The 20,674-nt window shown below is 45.4% G+C and overlaps 1 protein-coding gene across 2 annotated transcripts in view; it reads left to right on the top strand.

The window, feature by feature from the left end:
• Nucleotides 1–20,674, top strand: part of LOC143299393 (phospholipid-transporting ATPase ABCA3-like) — a 64,609-nt gene that overhangs the window by 25,430 nt on the left and 18,505 nt on the right. For both annotated transcript variants that reach the window (XM_076612568.1, XM_076612567.1), the window contains exons 9-20: nucleotides 17–190; nucleotides 2,429–2,610; nucleotides 3,249–3,386; nucleotides 4,215–4,332; nucleotides 4,748–4,902; nucleotides 9,440–9,595; nucleotides 12,024–12,234; nucleotides 13,931–14,180; nucleotides 15,143–15,366; nucleotides 15,776–15,951; nucleotides 16,592–16,963; nucleotides 17,960–18,274. In XM_076612568.1, the coding sequence (XP_076468683.1) occupies nucleotides 17–190; nucleotides 2,429–2,610; nucleotides 3,249–3,386; nucleotides 4,215–4,332; nucleotides 4,748–4,902; nucleotides 9,440–9,595; nucleotides 12,024–12,234; nucleotides 13,931–14,180; nucleotides 15,143–15,366; nucleotides 15,776–15,951; nucleotides 16,592–16,963; nucleotides 17,960–18,274 (2,471 nt within the window). The remainder of the gene's footprint in view (nucleotides 1–16; nucleotides 191–2,428; nucleotides 2,611–3,248; nucleotides 3,387–4,214; nucleotides 4,333–4,747; nucleotides 4,903–9,439; nucleotides 9,596–12,023; nucleotides 12,235–13,930; nucleotides 14,181–15,142; nucleotides 15,367–15,775; nucleotides 15,952–16,591; nucleotides 16,964–17,959; nucleotides 18,275–20,674) is intronic.

A 20,674-nucleotide genomic window follows, 5' to 3' on the forward strand; every position in this document is an offset into this window, starting at 1 on the left:
CTGTGTTTTCTCACAGCCAACGTAGCGGCAGCCTTGGCAGGGATCCTGTTCTTCATGGTGTTCTTCCCCTACTTCTTCCTGGAGCAGAACTATGAAACCCTCACACTGTTGGAGAAACTTGGTGCCTGTGTTCTCTTCAATATGGCCATGTCTTATGGCATCAAGACCATTGGCCTATATGAGGGAACAGGTGGGTGGACAGCGCTGGTTGTGGGTTAAGAGGGCACATTGGTTGTGGGTTAAGAGGGCACATTGATTGTTGGTAAAGAGGGCATTGATTGTGGGTTAAGAGGGCACATTGGTTGTGGGTTAAGAGGGTACATTGATTGTTGGTAAAGAGGGCACATTGATTGTTGGTAAAGAGGGCACATTGATTGTGGGTTAAGAGGGCACATTGATTGTGGGTTAAGAGGGCATTGATTGTGGGTTAAGAGGGCACATTGATTGTGGGTTAAGAGGGTACATTGGTTGTGGGTTAAGAGGGCATTGATTGTGGGTTAAGAGGGCACATTGGTTGTGGGTTCAGAGGGTACATTGATTGTTGGTAAAGAGGGCACATTGATTGTGGGTTAAGAGGGTACATTGGTTGTTGGTTAAGAGGGCACATTGGTTGTTGGTAAAGAGGGCACATTGGTTGTTGGTAAAGAGGGCACATTGATTGTGGGTTAAGAGGGTACATTGGTTGTTGGTTAAGAGGGCACATTGGTTGTTGGTTAAGAGGGCACATTGGTTGTTGGTAAAGAGGGCACATTGATTGTGGGTTAAGAGGGTACATTGGTTGTTGGTAAAGAGGGCACATTGATTGTGGGTTAAGAGGGCACATTGATTGTGGGTTAGAGGGTACATTGATTGTTGGTAAAGAGGGCACATTGATTGTGGGTTAAGAGGGCACATTGATTGTGGGTTAGAGGGTACATTGATTGTTGGTAAAAAGGGCACATTGATTGTGGGTTAGAGGGTACATTGATTGTGGGTTAAGAGGGCACATTGATTGTGGGTTAAGAGGGTACATTGGTTGTTGGTAAAGAGGGCACATTGATTGTGGGTTAAGAGGGTACATTGGTTGTTGGTTAAGAGGGCACATTGGTTGTTGGTAAAGAGGGCACATTGATTGTGGGTTAAGAGGGTACATTGGTTGTTGGTTAAGAGGGCACATTGATTGTGGGTTAAGAGGGCACATTGGTTGTGGGTTAAGAGGGCACATTGATTGTGGGTTAAGAGGGTACATTGGTTGTTGGTTAAGAGGGCACATTGGTTGTTGGTAAAGAGGGCACATTGATTGTTGGTAAAGAGGGTACATTGATTGTGGGTTAGAGGGTACATTGGTTGTTGGTAAAGAGGGCACATTGGTTGTGGGTTAAGAGGGCACATTGGTTGTTGGTAAAGAGGGCACATTGATTGTGGGTTAGAGGGTACATTGGTTGTTGGTAAAGAGGGCACATTGGTTGTGGGTTAAGAGGGCACATTGGTTGTTGGTAAAGAGGGCACATTGGTTGTTGGTTAAGAGGGCACATTGGTTGTTGGTTAAGAGGGCACATTGGTTGTTGGTTAAGAGGGCACATTGGTAATTGGTAGTCAGTTAAGAGGGCACATTTGTTGCTAATTAAGAGGACGCATTCGTTGTTGGTTAAAACGGATCAGTGCTTGTTAGTAAACAGGGTGTAGTATGATGATGAAGGGGGCTGAGTGTAGTATGGCAATGAAGGGGGCTGAGTGTAGCATGATGATGAAGAGGGTTGAGTGTAGTATGGTGATGAAGGGGGATCAGTGTAGCATGATGATGAAGAGGGTTGAGTGTAGTATGGTGATGAAGGGGGATCAGTGTAGTATGATGATGAAGGGGGCTGAGTGTAGTATGGCAATGAAGGGGGCTGAGTGTAGTATGGTGATGAAGGGGGCTGAGTGTAGTATGGTGATGAAGGGGGTTGAGTGTAGTATGGCAATGAAGGGGGCTGAGTGTAGTATGGTGATGAAGGGGGCTGAGTGTAGTATGGCAATGAAGGGGGCTGAGTGTAGTATGGCAATGAAGGGGGCTGAGTGTAGTATGGTGATGAAGGGGGTTGAGTGTAGTATGGTGATGAAGAGGCTCATTGTAGTATGATGATGAAGAGCCTCAGTGTAGTATGATGATGAAGAGCCTCAGTGTAGTATGATGATGAAGAGGCTGAGTGTAGTATGATGATGAAGAGGCTGAGTGTAGTATGATGATGAAGAGCCTCAGTGTAGTATGATGATGAAGAGCCTCAGTGTAGTATGATGATGAAGAGGCTCAGTGTAGTATGATGATGAAGAGCCTCAGTGTAGTATGATGATGAAGAGCCTCAGTGTAGTATGATGATGAAGAGGCTCAGTGTAGTATGATGATGAAGAGCCTCAGTGTAGTATGATGATGAAGAGCCTCAGTGTAGTATGATGATGATGCGGCCAGGGAAGGGGGCTCAGTGGGACGGCTTCACAGAGCCAGCCAGTGTGGACGACAACTTTTCCCTGATGCATGCCATGGTGATGCTTGTGATTGACACTGTGATCCTCTTCATCCTCACCTGGTACCTGGACAATGTGCGCCCTGGCACCTATGGTGTGCCCCGGCCCTGGTACTTTCCCTTCCAGGTATGTATGGTGTGCCCTACCCATGGTACTTTCTCTTCCAGGTGTGTATATATATATATATATATATATATATATATATATATTTATCATAACATTACATTTGTTTTGCGTTTTCAACCAGCTCAGAGTGCTTTAGAATGATACTTAACTCAGAAACCATGACATACAAACACACACATGCATGTGCACACAGACACATATACACACAGACAGACACAGACATATATACATACACACACACACACACACACACACACACACACACACACATCCATAGAAGAAATAGATGCATAGAATACAGCTCACGAAATTTGTTGCTGTTTTATGTAGTTACCTGTTACCTGTACCTTGACTTCTGCTGATGTCATTGGGTCACCAGTGAAGACAGGCCTACCACTCTACTGCACCTGTCTCTGGAGGGGAAAATTTTGTACAGTCTGCTTGAAAAGGAACATTTTTCAGACTTGTTTTAAAGGATGTGAGAGAGGGCCTGTGAGAGACTGACAAAGGCTGTGAATGTTAGGTTTGTACGGCTGAAGAACTGGGAGCTCTTGTGCGATATTTCTCTGTAGATTAGGAGGAACAGGAAACTTCTCAATCCCATAAAAGTAAATTGTTTTTCATGTGTCATAATGCAGCCATCATACTGGTGTGGGGGTGGACGGCAGAGGAGAATGTCGTTGCATGAAAAGACCAGGGGTGCCACAGGTGACCGTCACTTTGAGCGTGAGCCGAGCGGTCTGCCTGCGGGCATCAGTATGGTGCATTTGAGAAAGGTGAGCAACTGTGTGTGTGCACAGTGTGTGCTGTTCTCCTTCTTTCTGTCTTTGTGTTCAAGGGGGGTTGACAGAGAAATGATGAATTACAACAGTGAGATCAACAATCCATAAATATCAAATACATGTTTGTGTGGTGTGTTTGCGAGTGAAGGTGAATATATTTGATTTTATCAGTTTTACGTATATCTGCTACAATAACTTCTTGTATAACTATTTCCTGCTACCAACATTGTTAATCATGTACTGAAGATTTACTTTGCTTCTGATATACATGAACTATCCTGGTGACCAGTTTATTGTCTGTCTTGTGTATATTGTGTCTGTGTCTGTATGTGTGTGTTTGAGTGTGTATGTGTGTGTGTGTGTGTGTGTGTGTGTGTGTGTGTGCATTAAAAGTAACTACATAAAGAAAACCTTCAAGTAACAGAGTAGAAAGAAAGGTGGGTTGGACATTGTGAGTAAAGGAGATGTGTGGGATGGGAGGGGGTCAGAGCAGAGTGGGATAATTAGAATGTGTGTTTATGTATATGTGCATAACTGTACGCCCTTCCTTGCTTGTCTACTGGTATGTATGTGTGCAGGAGCTGTTTACTTATGAATATGTAAGAATTTTGAGAGACAGTCTTTCTGTTCATCTGTAGTCTGTGTTCATGGTAGACATCATGTGTATGTTATTTATAATTGTTACTGACAGTGTGGTGAGTAGATATATTATTTTGTGTGCATTTGAGAGAGAATATTGTGATGTTCTCACTTTGATATGACAGTCATGACTGAAAATGTGATTTCTTTGGCCTTACATTTTGGTTGCTGGAATGTCTTCAGGTGTTTGACAACAAAGTGGCGGTGAAAGATTCCACCCTGACCATGTATGAAGGCCAGATCACCGTTCTGCTGGGTCATAATGGTGCAGGGAAGACAACCACCATGTCCATGCTGACAGGTGCTCTCCCTTAGTGTTTATTCTCTGTGTGTGTCTGTGTGAGTGTGTGTGTGTGTGTGTGCGCGCACAGCACGCGCGTGTTTGTGTGTTTGCTTGCGCATATGTGTATGTGTGTGTGTTGCACATGTGTGTGTGTGTTTTTGTGTTGTTAGTGATTGTGCTTTCTTGCTCTGTGTGTGTGTGTGTCGTGTTTGATTTTTGTGTTGTTGTGTGTATGTGTGTGCTTGTGTTGCTTGTGTCTGTGTGCTGGTGTGTTATTTTGTGGTATTCCACATGTGTGTACATGTGTATGCATGCATGTGCTGATCTCCAAAGTCTGCTGCCTTGTTGCAGTGTTTCTGTAAGCCCTGTAAATCAGTGACCACACGAAGTTTACGAATGTATGCCATGTATTCCACCCTTGTTTGATTTTCAGGGTTCATTCCCCCCACGTCCGGAACAGCCTACGTCAATGGCTACGACATCCGCACAGACATCACCAATGTGCGCAGCAACCTGGGCCTCTGTCCCCAGCACAACATTCTCTTCGATTCTCTCACTGTTGATGAACACCTCACCTTCTTTGCCCGGGTATGTATGACAGTCATGTCCAGCTATGACTACCAGAACAGCAGAGGAGGCAGCTGCTGTCACAAATATATGGGTTAGAATTTGATTATAGTGGAGAGTGTCTTGCTGACGTTAACATCCCCACACCTGCCAATACTGTTATGTAGTGTTTAACTCTATTTTTGTTGTTGTTGTTGGGGTGGAGGAGGGGGGGGGGGGCTCAGTGGTAATGGTGTGGAGGGTGGGGGGAATATCTACATAATTGAATGTAACTTCTTGCCATATTAATTAAGACGCTCCCATTTCACTTCCTAGTTCATTTCCCTCTTCAAAACCAACCTGGAGATTCATCTGTTCAATTCAGAACTACCTTTGATTAATTATGTTTGTGTGTGTGTGTGTGCATGCATGTATGTTTGTATGTACGTATGTATAGTCTGTTCTTCTAGACTCAGTCAGTTGATATCTAGATTAGTCAGTACATTAAGTTTTTACAAGATTTTTGCACTGAAATCATTCAAACGCTTCAAAATTGCTTGAGAATTGTCGTTAAGCGTACACAAAAGCTCTGGACAGTCATCAGACTTACTTTACAACGTTTGAAATTCAAAACCTTCGCTGTTTGACAGGAAGTGGTAAAAAGAAGGCAATGGCTCTCATGAGAACCTCATTCATGTAAACGACTGCTGTGCCTGTAGCAAGCACGTGTCTAGCGGGCATTGGCAGGCGCTCAGCAGCAAGAGAATGCAGGTGTTTAGCGGGCATTGGTGGGTGCTCAGCAGCAAGAGAATGCAGGTGTTTAGTGGGCATTGGTGGGCGCTCAGCAGCAAGAGAATGCAGGTGTTTAGTGGGCATTGGTGGGCACTCAGCAGTAAGAGAATGCAGGTGTTTAGTGGGCATTGGTGGGCAGTCAGCAGTAAGAGAATGCAGGTGTTTAGTGGGCATTGGTGGGTGCTCAGCAGCAAGAGAATGCAGGTGTTTAGCGGGAATTGGTGGGTGCTCAGCAGCAAGAGAATGCAGGTGTTTAGTGGGCATTGGCAGGCGCTCAACAGCAAGAGAATGCAGGTGTTTAGTGGGCATTGGTGGGTGCTCTGCAGCAAGAGAATGCAGGTGTTTAGTGGGCATTGGCAGGCGCTCAGCAGCAAGAGAATGCAGGTGTTTAGTGGGCATTGGTGGGCGCTCAGCAGCAAGAGAATGCAGGTGTTTAGCGGGCAATTGTGGGTGCTCAGCAGCAAGAGAATGCAGGTGTTTAGCGGGCATTGGTGGGTGCTCAGGAGCAAGAGAATGCAGGTGTTTAGTGGGCATTGGTGGGCGCTCAGCAGCAAGAGAATGCAGGTGTTTAGCGGGCAATTGTGGGTGCTCAGCAGCAAGAGAATGCAGGTGTTTAGTGGGCATTGGTGGGCGCTCAGCAGCAAGAGAATGCAGGTGTTTAGCGGGCATTGGTGGGTGCTCAGGAGCAAGAGAATGCAGGTGTTTAGTGGGCATTGGTGGGTGCTTAGCAGCAAGAGAATGCAGGTGTTTAGTGGGCATTGGTGGGTGCTCAGCAGCAAGAGAATGCAGGTGTCTAGCGGGCATTTTGGGGCACTCAGCAGCAAGAGAATGCAGGTGTTTAGCGGGCATTGGTGGGCACTCAGCAGTAAGAGAATGCAGGTGTTTAGTGGGCATTGGTGGGCGCTCAGCAGCAAGAGAATGCAGGTGTTTAGCGGGCATTGGTGGGCACTCAGCAGTAAGAGAATGCAGGTGTTTAGTGGGCATTGGTGGGCACTCAGCAGCAAGAGAATGCAGGTGTTTAGCGGGAATTGGTGGGTGCTCAGCAGCAAGAGAATGCAGGTGTTTAGTGGGCATTGGCAGGCGCTCAACAGCAAGAGAATGCAGGTGTTTAGTGGGCATTGGTGGGTGCTCAGCAGCAAGAGAATGCAGGTGTTTAGTGGGCATTGGTGGGTGCTCAGCAGCAAGAGAATGCAGGTGTTTAGTGGGCATTGGTGGGCGCTCAGCAGCAAGAGAATGCAGGTGTTTAGCGGGCAATTGTGGGTGCTCAGCAGCAAGAGAATGCAGGTGTTTAGTGGGCATTGGTGGGCGCTCAGCAGCAAGAGAATGCAGGTGTTTAGTGGGCATTGGTGGGCGCTCAGCAGCAAGAGAATGCAGGTGTTTAGTGGGCATTGGCAGGCGCTCAGCAGCAAGAGAATGCAGGTGTTTAGTGGGCATTGGTGGGTGCTCAGCAGCAAGAGAATGCAGGTGTTTAGCGGGCATTGGCAGGCGCTCAGCAGCAAGAGAATGCAGGTGTTTAGCGGGCATTGGTGGGTGCTCAGGAGCAAGAGAATGCAGGTGTTTAGTGGGCATTGGTGGGTGCTTAGCAGCAAGAGAATGCAGGTGTTTAGTGGGCATTGGTGGGTGCTCAGCAGCAAGAGAATGCAGGTGTCTAGCGGGCATTTTGGGGCACTCAGCAGCAAGAGAATGCAGGTGTTTAGTGGGCATTGGTGGGTGCTCAGCAGCAAGAGAATGTAGGTGTTTAGCAGGCATTGGTGGGTGCTCAGCAGCAAGAGAATGCAGGTGTTTAGTGGGCATTGGTGGGCGCTCAGCAGCAAGAGAATGCAGGTGTTTAGCGGGCATTGGTGGGCAGTCAGCAGTAAGAGAATGCAGGTGTTTAGTGGGCATTGGTGGGCGCTCAGCAGCAAGAGAATGCAGGTGTTTAGTGGGCATTGGTGGGCACTCAGCAGCAAGAGAATGCAGGTGTTTAGCGGGCAATTGTGGGTGCTCAGCAGCAAGAGAATGCAGGTGTTTAGTGGGCATTGGTGGGCGCTCAGCAGCAAGAGAATGCAGGTGTTTAGTGGGCATTGGTGGGCGTTCAGCAGCAAGAGAATGCAGGTGTTTAGTGGGCATTGGTGGGCGCTCAGCAGCAAGAGAATGCAGGTGTTTAGTGGGCATTGGTGGGCGCTCAGCAGCAAGAGAATGCAGGTGTTTAGTGGGCATTGGCAGGCGCTCAGCAGCAAGAAATGCAGGTGTTTAGTGGGCATTGGTGGGTGCTCAGCAGCAAGAGAATGCAGGTGTTTAGTGGGCATTGGCAGGCGCTCAGCAGCAAGAAATGCAGGTGTTTAGTGGGCATTGGTGGGTGCTCAGCAGCAAGAGAATGCAGGTGTTTAGTGGGCATTGGTGGGCGCTCAGCAGCAAGAGAATGCAGGTGTTTAGCGGGCAATTGTGGGTGCTCAGCAGCAAGAGAATGCAGGTGTTTAGTGGGCATTGGTGGGCGCTCAGCAGCAAGAGAATGCAGGTGTTTAGTGGGCATTGGTGGGCGCTCAGCAGCAAGAGAATGCAGGTGTTTAGCGGGCATTGGCAGGCGCTCAGCAGCAAGAGAATGCAGGTGTTTAGTGGGCATTGGTGGGTGCTCAGCAGCAAGAGAATGCAGGTGTTTAGCGGGCATTGGCAGGCGCTCAGCAGCAAGAGAATGCAGGTGTTTAGCGGGCATTGGTGGGTGCTCAGGAGCAAGAGAATGCAGGTGTTTAGTGGGCATTGGTGGGTGCTTAGCAGCAAGAGAATGCAGGTGTTTAGTGGGCATTGGTGGGTGCTCAGCAGCAAGAGAATGCAGGTGTCTAGCGGGCATTTTGGGGCACTCAGCAGCAAGAGAATGCAGGTGTTTAGTGGGCATTGGTGGGTGCTCAGCAGCAAGAGAATGTAGGTGTTTAGCAGGCATTGGTGGGTGCTCAGCAGCAAGAGAATGCAGGTGTTTAGTGGGCATTGGTGGGCGCTCAGCAGCAAGAGAATGCAGGTGTTTAGCGGGCATTGGTGGGCAGTCAGCAGTAAGAGAATGCAGGTGTTTAGTGGGCATTGGTGGGCGCTCAGCAGCAAGAGAATGCAGGTGTTTAGTGGGCATTGGTGGGCACTCAGCAGCAAGAGAATGCAGGTGTTTAGCGGGCAATTGTGGGTGCTCAGCAGCAAGAGAATGCAGGTGTTTAGTGGGCATTGGTGGGCGCTCAGCAGCAAGAGAATGCAGGTGTTTAGTGGGCATTGGTGGGCGCTCAGCAGCAAGAGAATGCAGGTGTTTAGTGGGCATTGGTGGGCGCTCAGCAGCAAGAGAATGCAGGTGTTTAGCGGGCATTGGTGGGCGCTCAGCAGCAAGAGAATGCAGGTGTTTAGTGGGCATTGGCAGGCGCTCAGCAGCAAGAAATGCAGGTGTTTAGTGGGCATTGGTGGGTGCTCAGCAGCAAGAGAATGCAGGTGTTTTACAGCTGCTGGTGAGCGCTCAGTTGTAACAAGGATTAAGTGGTATAATGTCATATAATGCACCATACTACATGATCGACAAGCTGTGTTTTTTTTTTCTTCTTCTTGTTTTTTCTCTGAGAAACAGATTCTTTGGATTTTGGAATGAATGTAGCATCTGTGTAACGTAAATTTGAAATTCACTTTCTGTGTGTGACACTTAAAGAAGATATCAGCTCACAATTTATGAATGCAGCCTCTGTGTGTCCTAAATGTGAAACATCACTTTCTGTGTGTGATGCTAAACGTAACCATGAGTGGAGATCAGCTCACGTACATTTTCCATGTCTGGCACCGACAGCTGAAGGGCTGTCCACGGTCAGAGATCTCAGCGGCTGTGGCCCACATGGCCAAGGAGGTGGGGCTGGAGTCCAAGAGGTCTGCCCAGTCACACACCCTGTCTGGCGGCCAGAAGCGCAAACTGGGTGTAGGCATTGCCCTGATCGGGGGATCCAAGGTAAGCTTTTTGCCGTTGGGGAAAGAGACAGGGGGCTGGCATGTTTGTTGACTGTCATTGTTGTGCTGGCTTTTTGTTTGAGTTGGTTTGGGTTTGAACAGAATTTTGTTCCAGGAATTGGTGGCCGTAGAGTGTGGTACATAGTTGAACAACAAGAAGCTGCGGGTTAGGGTGCACTGAAGAAAGGTTGTGTTTGGTTTTGCTCTGTGTTTTGTTTGTTTGGAATTTGTTTGTGTGCCTTGTTTGGTTTTCTATTTGTTTGTGTGCCTTGTTTTGTTTTATATTTGTTTTTGTGCCTTGTTTGGTTTTGTATTTGTGTGCCTTGTTTGGTTTTGTATTTGTTTGTGTGTCTTGTTTTGTTTTGTATTTGTGTGCCTTGTCTTGTTTTGTATTTGTTTGTGTGCCTTGTTTTGTTTTATATTTGTGTGCCTTGTTTGGTTTTCTATTTGTTTGTGTGCCTTGTTTTGTTTTATATTTGTTTTTGTGCCTTGTTTGGTTTTGTATTTGTGTGCCTTGTTTGGTTTTGTATTTGTGTGCCTTGTTTTGTTTTGTATTTGTTTGTGTGCCTTGTCTTGTTTTGTATTTGTTTGTGTGCCTTGTCTTGTTTTATATTTGTTTGTGTGCCTTGTTCTGTTTTATGTTTGTTTGTGTGCCTTGTTTTGTTTTATATTTGTGTGTCTTGTCTTGTTTTATATTTGTTTGTGTGCCTTGTGTTGTTTTGTATTTGTGTGCCTTGTCTTGTTTTGTATTTGTTTGTGTGCCTTGTTTTGTTTTGTATTTGTGTGTCTTGTTTTGTTTTATATTTGTTTGTGTGCCTTGTTCTGTTTTATGTTTGTTTGTGTGCCTTGTTTTGTTTTATATTTGTGTGTCTTGTCTTGTTTTATATTTGTTTGTGTGCCTTGTTTTGTTTTGTTTTGTTTTTGTTTGTGCGCCTTGGTTTTTTATTTTTGTTTGTGTGCCTTGGTTTGTGTTTGTCCGTGATTCTTATTGTGTTTTGTATTTGTGTGCACAACGCTTGATTTGTATTTGTTTGTCAGCGTGCCTTGTTTTGTTTTGTATTTGTTTGTGTGCAGAAGACATTGACACACAGCATTGAAGGCCAGCATACTCACTCATTATTCCCATTTCTCATTATTCCCATTTCAAAATCCTTGTGAATCTGATGTCATTTGGTGAAATCTGTTTGTTGTCTTTATGCAGATTACTCTTGCCCAATTGCTTATGAACACTCACCCAAAGTCCTGATGTGTGTGTACGTGTCCACAGCCAAAATGCATTGAATATGAACTCATTCTAGACTGCCCAGTAACTTTCTTCAGTATACTTTCTGTGCTGGCCATTTGTTTATGTCACAAGAAAAATATATTAAAAAAAAGAATGCAAGTACATAAAGCTGTGAAATTCTGTGTTAATTTATAGAGTAGAATGGACTAAAACTTGGCAAAGTTTCAAAGCGCTCAGTTTATTATTGACTGATTTATCATATTTTGAAAAAAAATCCATGTTTTTTACAACTGACATAAAGGGAGTGAGTTTTTCTCATATAACAGAAGTTTCACAGATGTAGTCTTTTGTAACCACAGACACTTCATAATTGTAGCAATTGAATGGGCAAATATGAATGCACAGCGGATGTCCACTATAAAATCAGTATCAGTGTCACCTGGATAAATAGAAACTGATACACACACACACTCACTCACATACAAACTGATTCACACACACACTGACTCACACACATGCACATGCTGCACTGGTTATTAGTGTGGAGTACTAAAAATATCGGAAAAAACCGATAAGTTTCTGTGCCAGTCTTGCATGAGAAACTCCCGAGACTGTTTCTTATTCAAGTCTTGGCCTTCAGCAACATCAGCAACAGCTACATGTTCATCTGCTGCAGAGTCACTGTCCTTGTGTTTCACTGCCAACACTTTCGCCACTTTCATCCTTGCTAGAACTGTCATGGGTCCACTCATCAGTGTCTAAAGATTCATCTTTATCAACACCAGAGCCAGCAGTCGTGACAGCATCTATCACTTTCTGAAGGGAAACATGCTGAGTTTGCATCGACTTTGAACCACAGTACTTGCTGAAGTTGACAGAGACACCATCTTATCAAGCGAGTGAGCGAGAATGAAGAGTTGGGTGACTGTACACTCGCATGTATTGTACTGAAACAAAGGCATTCTCAGCCACAATAAAAGTACAGGTGCATTTTTGGGTGACCGTTGAACAGAACTGTGCTGTGTAGTTCCACACAAGACCGTTAACCTACAAACTACAAATTTTTTAACTCGCGGTACACAATAGTATACTGCAGTAACAAAGCGTTCTGCACATGAGATGCACTAGAGCATACCTTAGTATAGAAAGAGTTAACTTATTGATTCATTTCAAAGTCTCCCTTCAACTTTCTCCACATGTGCAGATTGTGATCCTGGACGAGCCGACAGCAGGCATGGACCCTGGGGCACGGCGCCAGACATGGGACATCCTGCAGCGCCACCGCAAGGGGCGGACAATGCTACTGTCCACCCACTTCATGGACGAAGCAGACCTCCTGGGTGACCGCATTGCCATCATGGCCGAGGGTGTGGTCAAGTGCTGTGGAACCTCCCTCTTCTTGAAGAAGCTCTACGGTAGGCTGACGGCAAAGGGTCCACTGGAATAAAATTGAAATAAATGAAATAAAGTGCTGTGGCACCTTCCTCTTCTTGAAGAAGCTCTATGGTAGGCTGACAGCAATGGGTCCACTAGAATAAAATTGAAATAAATGAAATAAAGTGCTGTGGCACCTTCCTCTTCTTGAAGAAGCTCTATGGTAGGCTGACAGCAATGGGTCCACTAGAATAAAATTGAAATAAATGAAATAAAGTGCTGTGGCACCTCCCTCTTCTTGAAGAAGCTCTACGGTAGGCTGACGTCAAAGGGTCCACTGGAATAAAATTGAAGTAAATGAAATAAAGTGCTGTGGTATCTCCCTCTTCTTGAACAAGCTCTACGGTAGGCTGACGTCAAAGGGTCCACTGGAATAAAATTGAAATAAATGAAATAAAGTGCTGTGGCACCTCCCTCTTCTTGAAGAAGCTCTACGGTAGGCTGACGGCAGTTGGTCAACCAGAAAAGAAAATAAATGAATAAAGGAACATCATATTCCTGTACTTCCCTATTCTAGAAGAAACTCAACACGTTAGGTTGACGTCAATTGGCCAGCTAAAAAATGAAAGTAGAATGAATAAAAAGATACAGCGTTATACTTCCGGAACATAATTAACATTTGGCAGGTTCTCCACGTCTGACTGTTGCATTGGGTCTAAGCATTGGTCAGGCATCTACTCCCTTTAAAAAAAAACATAAACATAATGGGGATCATTCTGCATGCTTTAACTTTCAGCAGGTCTTGTTTTCTTTGGGTTTTTGTTGTTGTTGTTGTTTATGAAGAGGGAATATTTTCCTGTCATGCTGTGAAGGACTGTTTATTTCTCGTCTCGAGAAACATTTTCTGGATCTTTCTTTTTCTCGGTCTCCTTTGTTTCTTGTTTGTTTGACTGGTTATTTTTTGTTTTCATTTGTCTGTTTTTCTTTCTTATCATTAGTCTCTTTGTTCACTACTGAAAATGTTTTTTTTGAAAACACACTAATACAGCAACTCTTGATGTTTAAGATGGGGTTTTGAAAAGGGCCAGGTGTGCAAATTATTTCTGTTATTGTTATTGTTATCTATTCAACTTTGAACATAGCTTGCTGTCTTTGCACCAGTGGACTGGAACCAAAACACAACAGAACCAGATCCACCCAGCAAGTATTCCATGAAGACTGACTATAGGGCAACACCCTGATCTCACTGGGATTTACTTTGTGTGTGTGTGTGTGTGTGTGTGCGTGTACATGGCTGAAGCCTGACTGACTGAAACATACAGGAAATGAATGGTGAGCACCTAAGGCAGCTGTCAGTCTGCTCTGCTCATATAGGCAGCCTGTTGAGCAAATGATTACGTGTTTGTAAAGCACTTGTAGCTTGGTCTCTTACCAAGGATAGATGCTATGTAAGTATCTACGGCAATCTGTAGCTTGGTCGCTGATCAAGGTTGGGCACTGTATAAATATCCACATCAGTCATAGGCGCTACATCAATATCCATATCAATCAGTAGTTTTGGTCTGTGACCAAGGTTAGGCACTGTATAAATATCCACATCAGTCATAGGTGCTACATCAATATCCATATCAATCAGTAGTTTTGGTCTGTGACCAAGGTTAGGCACTGTATAAATATCCACATCAGTCATAGGTGGTACATCAGTATCCATATCTATCAGTCAGTCAATGATAACAGGGGCGGGCTACCACATGGTGATGGTCAAAGGGCCACAGTGTGACGTGGCCACAGTAACGGCCATGGTGCAGGGCCAGGTGGCCGGGGCCGAACTGGAGAGTCAGGTGGGGTCGGAGTTGTCCTACTTGCTGCCGGAGGAGGAGGTGTCGAAATTTCCGGACCTGTTCCGAGCGATGGAGCGAGAGAGCGCTAAGCTGGGCATCACCAGTTTTGGGGCCACCGCCACCACCATGGAGGAGGTGTTCCTCAAGTAAGTGTGTGTGTGTGTGTGTTGGGGTGTGGGATGTGTGTGTATGTTTGTGTGCGTGTGCATGTGTTGGGGTTTGGGATGTGTGTGTGTGTGCATGTGTTGGGATTGTGTGTGTGTGTGTGTGTGAGTGTGTGTGTGCGTGTGTTGGGGTGTGGGATGTGTGTGTGTGGTGTGTGTGCGTGTGTGCTGGGCATCACCATTTTTTGGGGACTGCCACCACCATAGAGGAGGTGTTGCTCAGTTAGGGGTCTTGGGATGTGTGGTGTGTGTGTGTGTGTGTGTGTGTGTGTGTTGTTGTGTGTGTGAGGGGGTGGTGGTGTGTGTATGTGGTGGGGGGTTGTGTGTGTGTGTGTGTGTGTGTATGATATCACCATGTGAATGTGTGTGTAGGTTCATGTGTGTATACATGTGATTGTGTGATATCACCATGAGTATGTGTTTGTTGTAAGTTCACATACCGGTATTTGTGTGTATGTAATATTGTATGTATGTGCGTGTGTGTGTGTCTTAAGTTCAGATGTCTGTGTTTGTGCATGTGTGTGTATGTGTACATATGTTTGTGTGTTTATGTGAGTGTGTGTATGTGATGAGTGTATTTGCATGTGTGTGTGTGTCTGTGTCAATGTGTCTGTGTGTTCTCTCCATATACATGTTCGTGTTTATGTTATATCCCCATATATGTTTGAATGTGTGTGTGCGGCACATGTCCATCTTTCTGTAATTTCTCTGTATCTCTTTTACATTATTTCTGTGTCACTGTGTCAGTCTGTCACTGTGTCAGTCTGTCTGTCTGTCTGTCTGTCTCTTTCACATTATCTCTGTCTCTCTCTCCCTCTCTATCTTCCTTTCCCCTCTCCCTCCCTCTCTGCTTGTCACTATTTTGAAATGATGGTGATGGCTGCGGTAATAATGACCCCAACAACAGAAGCTGTAACTTGACAACCAAAGATACCTGTTACCAGGGTGGGTGCCAGTGGGGTGGCTGAAGACGACAGCAACAGCATCAGTGATCTGGACATGCCTGGTAACGCCAGTGGCTCTGCCAGTGGGTATTCAAACGCCAGCTTCTGCAATGGGTCAGAGAATGAGAAAGTGCCTGGGAATGGTTCAAGGGTCAGTCAGGTGGGACCAGTGATGAACGGAGTGGCAGCTCCTGATACTGTTGTGGATGCTTCCAGTTTGATAGGTATATGGGAGTGTTGGTGTGTGTGTTTGTGTGTGTATGTGTGTGTGTGTGTGTGTGTGTGTGTGAGGGCATTGGGATATGAGGTGAGGGAGGATGGGAAATGTATGTCTTTGGGGAAAAGAAGGGGGAAGAGGGAAAGGGGGGAACTTTCGTGTGTGCTTGTGTGTGAGAGAGTATGTGTATTTGTGCTTGCATGCAAGCATGTTGTTGATGTAATTGAGACATAGACCTTCATGCAGGTTCAGGCAGTTTAGTTTGAGGACAGAAGCACATTATGTGTTTATGCACATGCGTGAGTGTATGTCATGTATGTGTGTGTAAGAGAGTATCTGTGTGCCTATACGCGAACAAGTTAATGCATGTCTGCATACACACCTACATGCTTGAATTCCCCCATCTCTTTCTTCAGCCAAGATGGCGCTGGACAACAGCTACAGTCGTCTGAGCGGTTTTGAGTTGAACCTGTCCCGCTTCTGGGGCATGTTTGTGAAGAAGGCCATCCACACCAGGCGCAACCGCATCATCTCTGCTGTGCAGCTGGCCCTGCCTGTCATCTTCACCATCGCTGCCCTCACAGTCGACAAGGTCAGCACTGTGGAGTAGTGGTCTAGCAGCAGTGTGTCTATCTAGGAAGGGAGAGAATCTATGTGAGCACAGAGGTCAGCACTGTGGAGTGGTGGTCTAGCAGCAGTGTGTCTATCTAGGAAGGGAGAGAATCTATGTGAGCACAGAGGTCAGCACTGTGGATGTGGTGGTCTAGCAGCAGCGTGTCTACCTAGGAAGGGAGAGAATCTATGTGAGCACAGAGGTCAGCACTATGGAGTGGTGGTCTAGCATCAATATAAATTTAAGCATTGCATACAGATTTGTAATCACGTGCATTACGTATAGATAATCAAAATCCTAATCTCTGTGAATTAAGGTGTGAGTGTGATTGAGTCTTGGCAGTGCTGAAAAATGATTGAAAGAGGATCGCAGCTGATATATACACTGCCATACTGATTTTTTCTTCACACATTTAAGAGTATTTTCCTGTGCTGTTTGTTTTGTTCATTAAGACGAGGCAGATTTAGAGTACCTGCAAAACAAGTGATTGAGATTTTGTCACCAAGTCTGTTGGTATTAGTGTTATTGGGCATTCACTATTGGACAGATCTGTCCACAATAAAACACATATCTCACAGAATTTTTCTTTTATCAGCTGTTGATCTCTGACCCCTTGCAGATAAAACCCCATGCAATCAATGAAGTATCGTTGGACCTGACCCTGAGAATGTTCCATGGCACCATCTCAGACTACACCTCAGGGATCAACCCTACACCTAACAGCCTTGCCCTGGCCACAGACTACTCCACCCAGTTTTGGGGGGACGACAGAATCCGAGCCATTAACCGCACAAGGTTTCCCAATGTCAACGATTTTTTCCTGGCACAAGCCCAAGGACTGGGGCTGTACACATACAACAAAAAGGTGGTGATCGGGGCGCAGTTTGAGGCGGACGGGTCTCTGGTGGATGCGACAGCGTGGTACAGTGGGCAGCCCTACCATGCCATGCCTGTGTCATTGGCTTACTTCATGAACGCCTTTGTCAGAGAGGTGAGGAGAGCAGGGAGGGAATGACTTTTTTTTTTCTGTGTATTTTGATTATGACACTCCTTGAAATCTCTTGAAACTTCTTGATTTGTGGGTACTATTTTCAAGGCTCTTGAATCCTGGATAAAAACCCAAAATTGAACCATCAAGAAATGTATTTGCCACTAAAAAAAGATAGTGTTTTCTGTTTTGCTGTTTTTCTTTCTCCATTATTTGAAAGACTTAGAAAAAGTTAAAATATCAAAAGTTAGACTGTAATTATCATTGACATTAAGCTTAACATAAGAACAAATACATGTAAGAATAGGTCTGCATGTTTTCCTTTGTAAATTGTAATCGCATACCTCTTACCTGTTTTATGCTAGGAAAAGACTCACCTGTAATCAACTACCTCTTACCTGTTTTGTACTGGAAATACCTGTTTTCCCATGTAATTCCCAACCTCGTTTATGTTTTTTTTAATCCCCAACCTCTTATAGACCCCTGCAATTCCCCAAACTTTTACCTGTTTTTTGCTAGGAATAGCTGTATTCCCCAGTAAATCCCTTACCTTTGCCCTGTCTTTTGATAGGAATACCCTTTTTCCCATATAACCCTCCAACCTCTTTCCTGTTTTTTGCTAGGAATGAATACCTGTATTCCCCTGGAATCCCATAGCCTCATTTCTGTTTTATTCCTGTAGTTGGGTATAATCCAGTACCTCCTACCTGGTTTTGCTAGGGATGCTTGGAGGAGGAGGAATTTTGTTTAATATCCTGTCAAACATACTGATGACTGCAGACATTTTCATTCTGTTCAGCTATTAATGTTCACATTTGAATGTTATTGTCTGAAAGGTAGGGGAGGAACGGCTCAGTTGAATGGAGAGTTTTAGGGAAACAGCGTCCATATAGGAATGCCTGTATTCCCCTGTAACCCCCAGTTGTTGTTGTTTACCTGCTTTGAACTTGGCATGTTCCTGTTTCCCCCCCCCCCCCCCCCCTCCCTCTGTGGGCACAGGTGGCAGGAGTGGACCACCATATCACGACGGCCATCAACCCCATGCCAAAGAGCGGCCAGGCAGCCGCCGAGGACTCGATGCTACAGACGCTGTCTCTGGGCTTCACCATCGGCTTCAGCATGCTCTTCGGCATGGCCATACTCACCGCCTCCTTCTGCCACTTCATCATCCGTGAGCGACAGACTGGCGCCAAGCACCTGCAGGTGGTGAGTGGGGTGGGCCCCCTGGCATTCTGGGTGGCTTCCTTCGCCTGGGACTTCATCAACTACCTCATCCCTTGCCTGGTGCTGCTCATCGTGTTTGCTGCTTTTCAGGTGAGTGGGAGGATGGGGAGGGGAGTGTTGGGTATGGGGTAGAAATGAAAAGAAACGGAAGTTTATTCAGTTTTTTCAGGGCCTATGCATCTTTCTAATGGTGGGTTATAAAGATACAGTACTAATTATAAACACAATCACACATCTGTATCTATATCTATTTGTATATATCTCTTTCTCTCTGGGTTTGGGGAAGATTGGGAGGGAAAGGGGGTGGTTTGGAGAGGGGAAAGTAGATATTTTTTTTTAGGGGTATTGATGGGTGAGTGACTGAGTGTTGAGAAATGGTTGTGAGTTTGTGTGTGTTTTTTGTGTGCACATGTTGAGTGTGCAGGGCTTGACATTAACTTTTTTTCCCACTTGCTCAGTCAGGCAAGTCACTGGAAAATTCACTTGCCTGGACAGAATTTGCACTTGCCCAACTTTCAGAAACTTACATGCATCACCAACTGCTCACGTGCGCTCACAAACACACGCACACAAAGAAGTAGTCAAACCCTTTTCTTTAACTGATGTTTGTTTTGTTGGGTTTCCCCAAAGATAACTGTTGTTTTGAACAGCCAAAACAAGCTTTATCTCGGTCTCACTTGACAAAACACTGCCTTTGGCATGATTTTGCAGATGACTGTCAGCCACAGAAATTATTTTTTTTTTTTTTAAATTCCACTGCAAACAGCAACATGCAGAGTTAAAAAGAAAAGTGAGTATTTGCACTGTGAGACAAACAGTGTCAGGATTTGACAGATCCAAGTACAATTCTGTTAGATGGGGTCAGCAGTTACTGTTTCTCACTTGCCTGGTAGGGCAACTCTGTTGAAAATTCACTTTCCAGGATGGCCACACCAGGATGGTTTTCAGTTGTTCTCACCCGCCATCAGACAGAGAGAGAGAGAGAGAGAGTGTGTGTGTTTGTGAAAGGGGATGGTGAAGGGTCACAGTTCCAGAGAGGGAAGGTGGTACAGCTGTTCTATCTACATGGAGGTTGCTTAGCAATGGAACTTTCCACAATGTCCTTTGATGTGTGTCGATCCCCTCGGCAAAACTTGACCTTTGACCCCTACCCTGCCTCCATCTTTTCTGCTATTCCCAGTCTGACCATGTTAAAAAAAAAATATATATATATATAAAAAAAGGAGGGGGGGGGAGGGTTAAGGGTAAACAAGTCTGCGATGTGGGATGTGGTCTCAGGAGGGGACAGAGAAAGTTAGGGGGGAAGGGAGGGTGGGGGGGGAAGGAATGAGAAGGGGGGAGGATAGTGGAGGTCATGTCTTTGTTGACTTGGTTTAAGTTATGATTCTGCAGAATGGCCGTTTCCTTTTTGATTGACCAGCTTGACCTTCACACTGAGACGCGAGGGAGAGAGAGAGACAGAGAGAAAGAGAGACTGAACGAGACAGAAAGGCAAGCAGATCATGGTCCAAGAAATGGAGGGGAGGATGGTGAAGGGATAGCATGGCAGTGATTTTGACAACCTTGCCAGTGGAGGGGTGAGGTGTAGGTGGAGGAAGAGTGGGGGTGGAGGGGAAGAGTGGGGGTGGAGGGGAGCAAGATGGGCAGGGCCATCCATGTAGGTTGCCCTCATGGACTGACCACAGACAGGCCTGGCTGGCAGTCCTGTAACACCGACGGGCAGGTGCCGGCAGTGAACTTTTCACTTTCCTCCAGAGAACCCGTCGCCACGTGAGCAGCCTCCAAACTCCTCACTTTGTTGTTGTGGACCCAGAACTCTGGTTGGCCAAAACATTTTTTTCTTTCCTCATAAGTTGTACTGAAGTCTATTTTCGAGTACTGGTTTATTCTAAGTCAAAATGATGTACAAATTACCCCCAAAATGGTACTGGTAAACAGGTCTGTTGTTTTTTAGTTTAAAGTGGAATGACATTAGAGTACATTGCGACATGATTTTTTTAGTTGTGATGGGCGGAAGATGAACTACTATAAGAAAAATTACCATTGGCTCTCCAAAAATAGCAACCAATGGCAAATCACCTTTTAGAGCTGCATGATTGCTCTCTTTTTCCGGTGACCACTTGTCACAGTCAGACTCAAAACATCGTCTGCTAGAGGAAGAGTGTCAGACGATCGGTATAGGGAGATTGATGGATATTTTTGAAAACAAAATATGCTTGTCTTGGAAAATATAACTTGCCTGGTCGGGCAAGTTCGGTAAGGGCAATACTTGCCTGACACGATGATCTACTTGCCCCGGACAGTCGGGCAGTTGTTAATGTCAAGCCCTGGTGTGTGTGTGTGTGTGTGTGTGTGTTTGGGATGGGGGGTGTACTTTTTGATATTTTGGTTTACCTGCTCTTTAGTTTTGCTTTTGGCCATTTCTTCTTCTTATTTAATATGTTTGTTTGTTTATTTATTTATTTCTTTTATATTTGCATGTTCAGATAC

Source organism: Babylonia areolata, chromosome 25 (genome assembly GCF_041734735.1).
Source record: "Babylonia areolata isolate BAREFJ2019XMU chromosome 25, ASM4173473v1, whole genome shotgun sequence".
In the NCBI taxonomy this organism is placed as follows: Eukaryota; Metazoa; Mollusca; class Gastropoda; order Neogastropoda; family Buccinidae; genus Babylonia; species Babylonia areolata.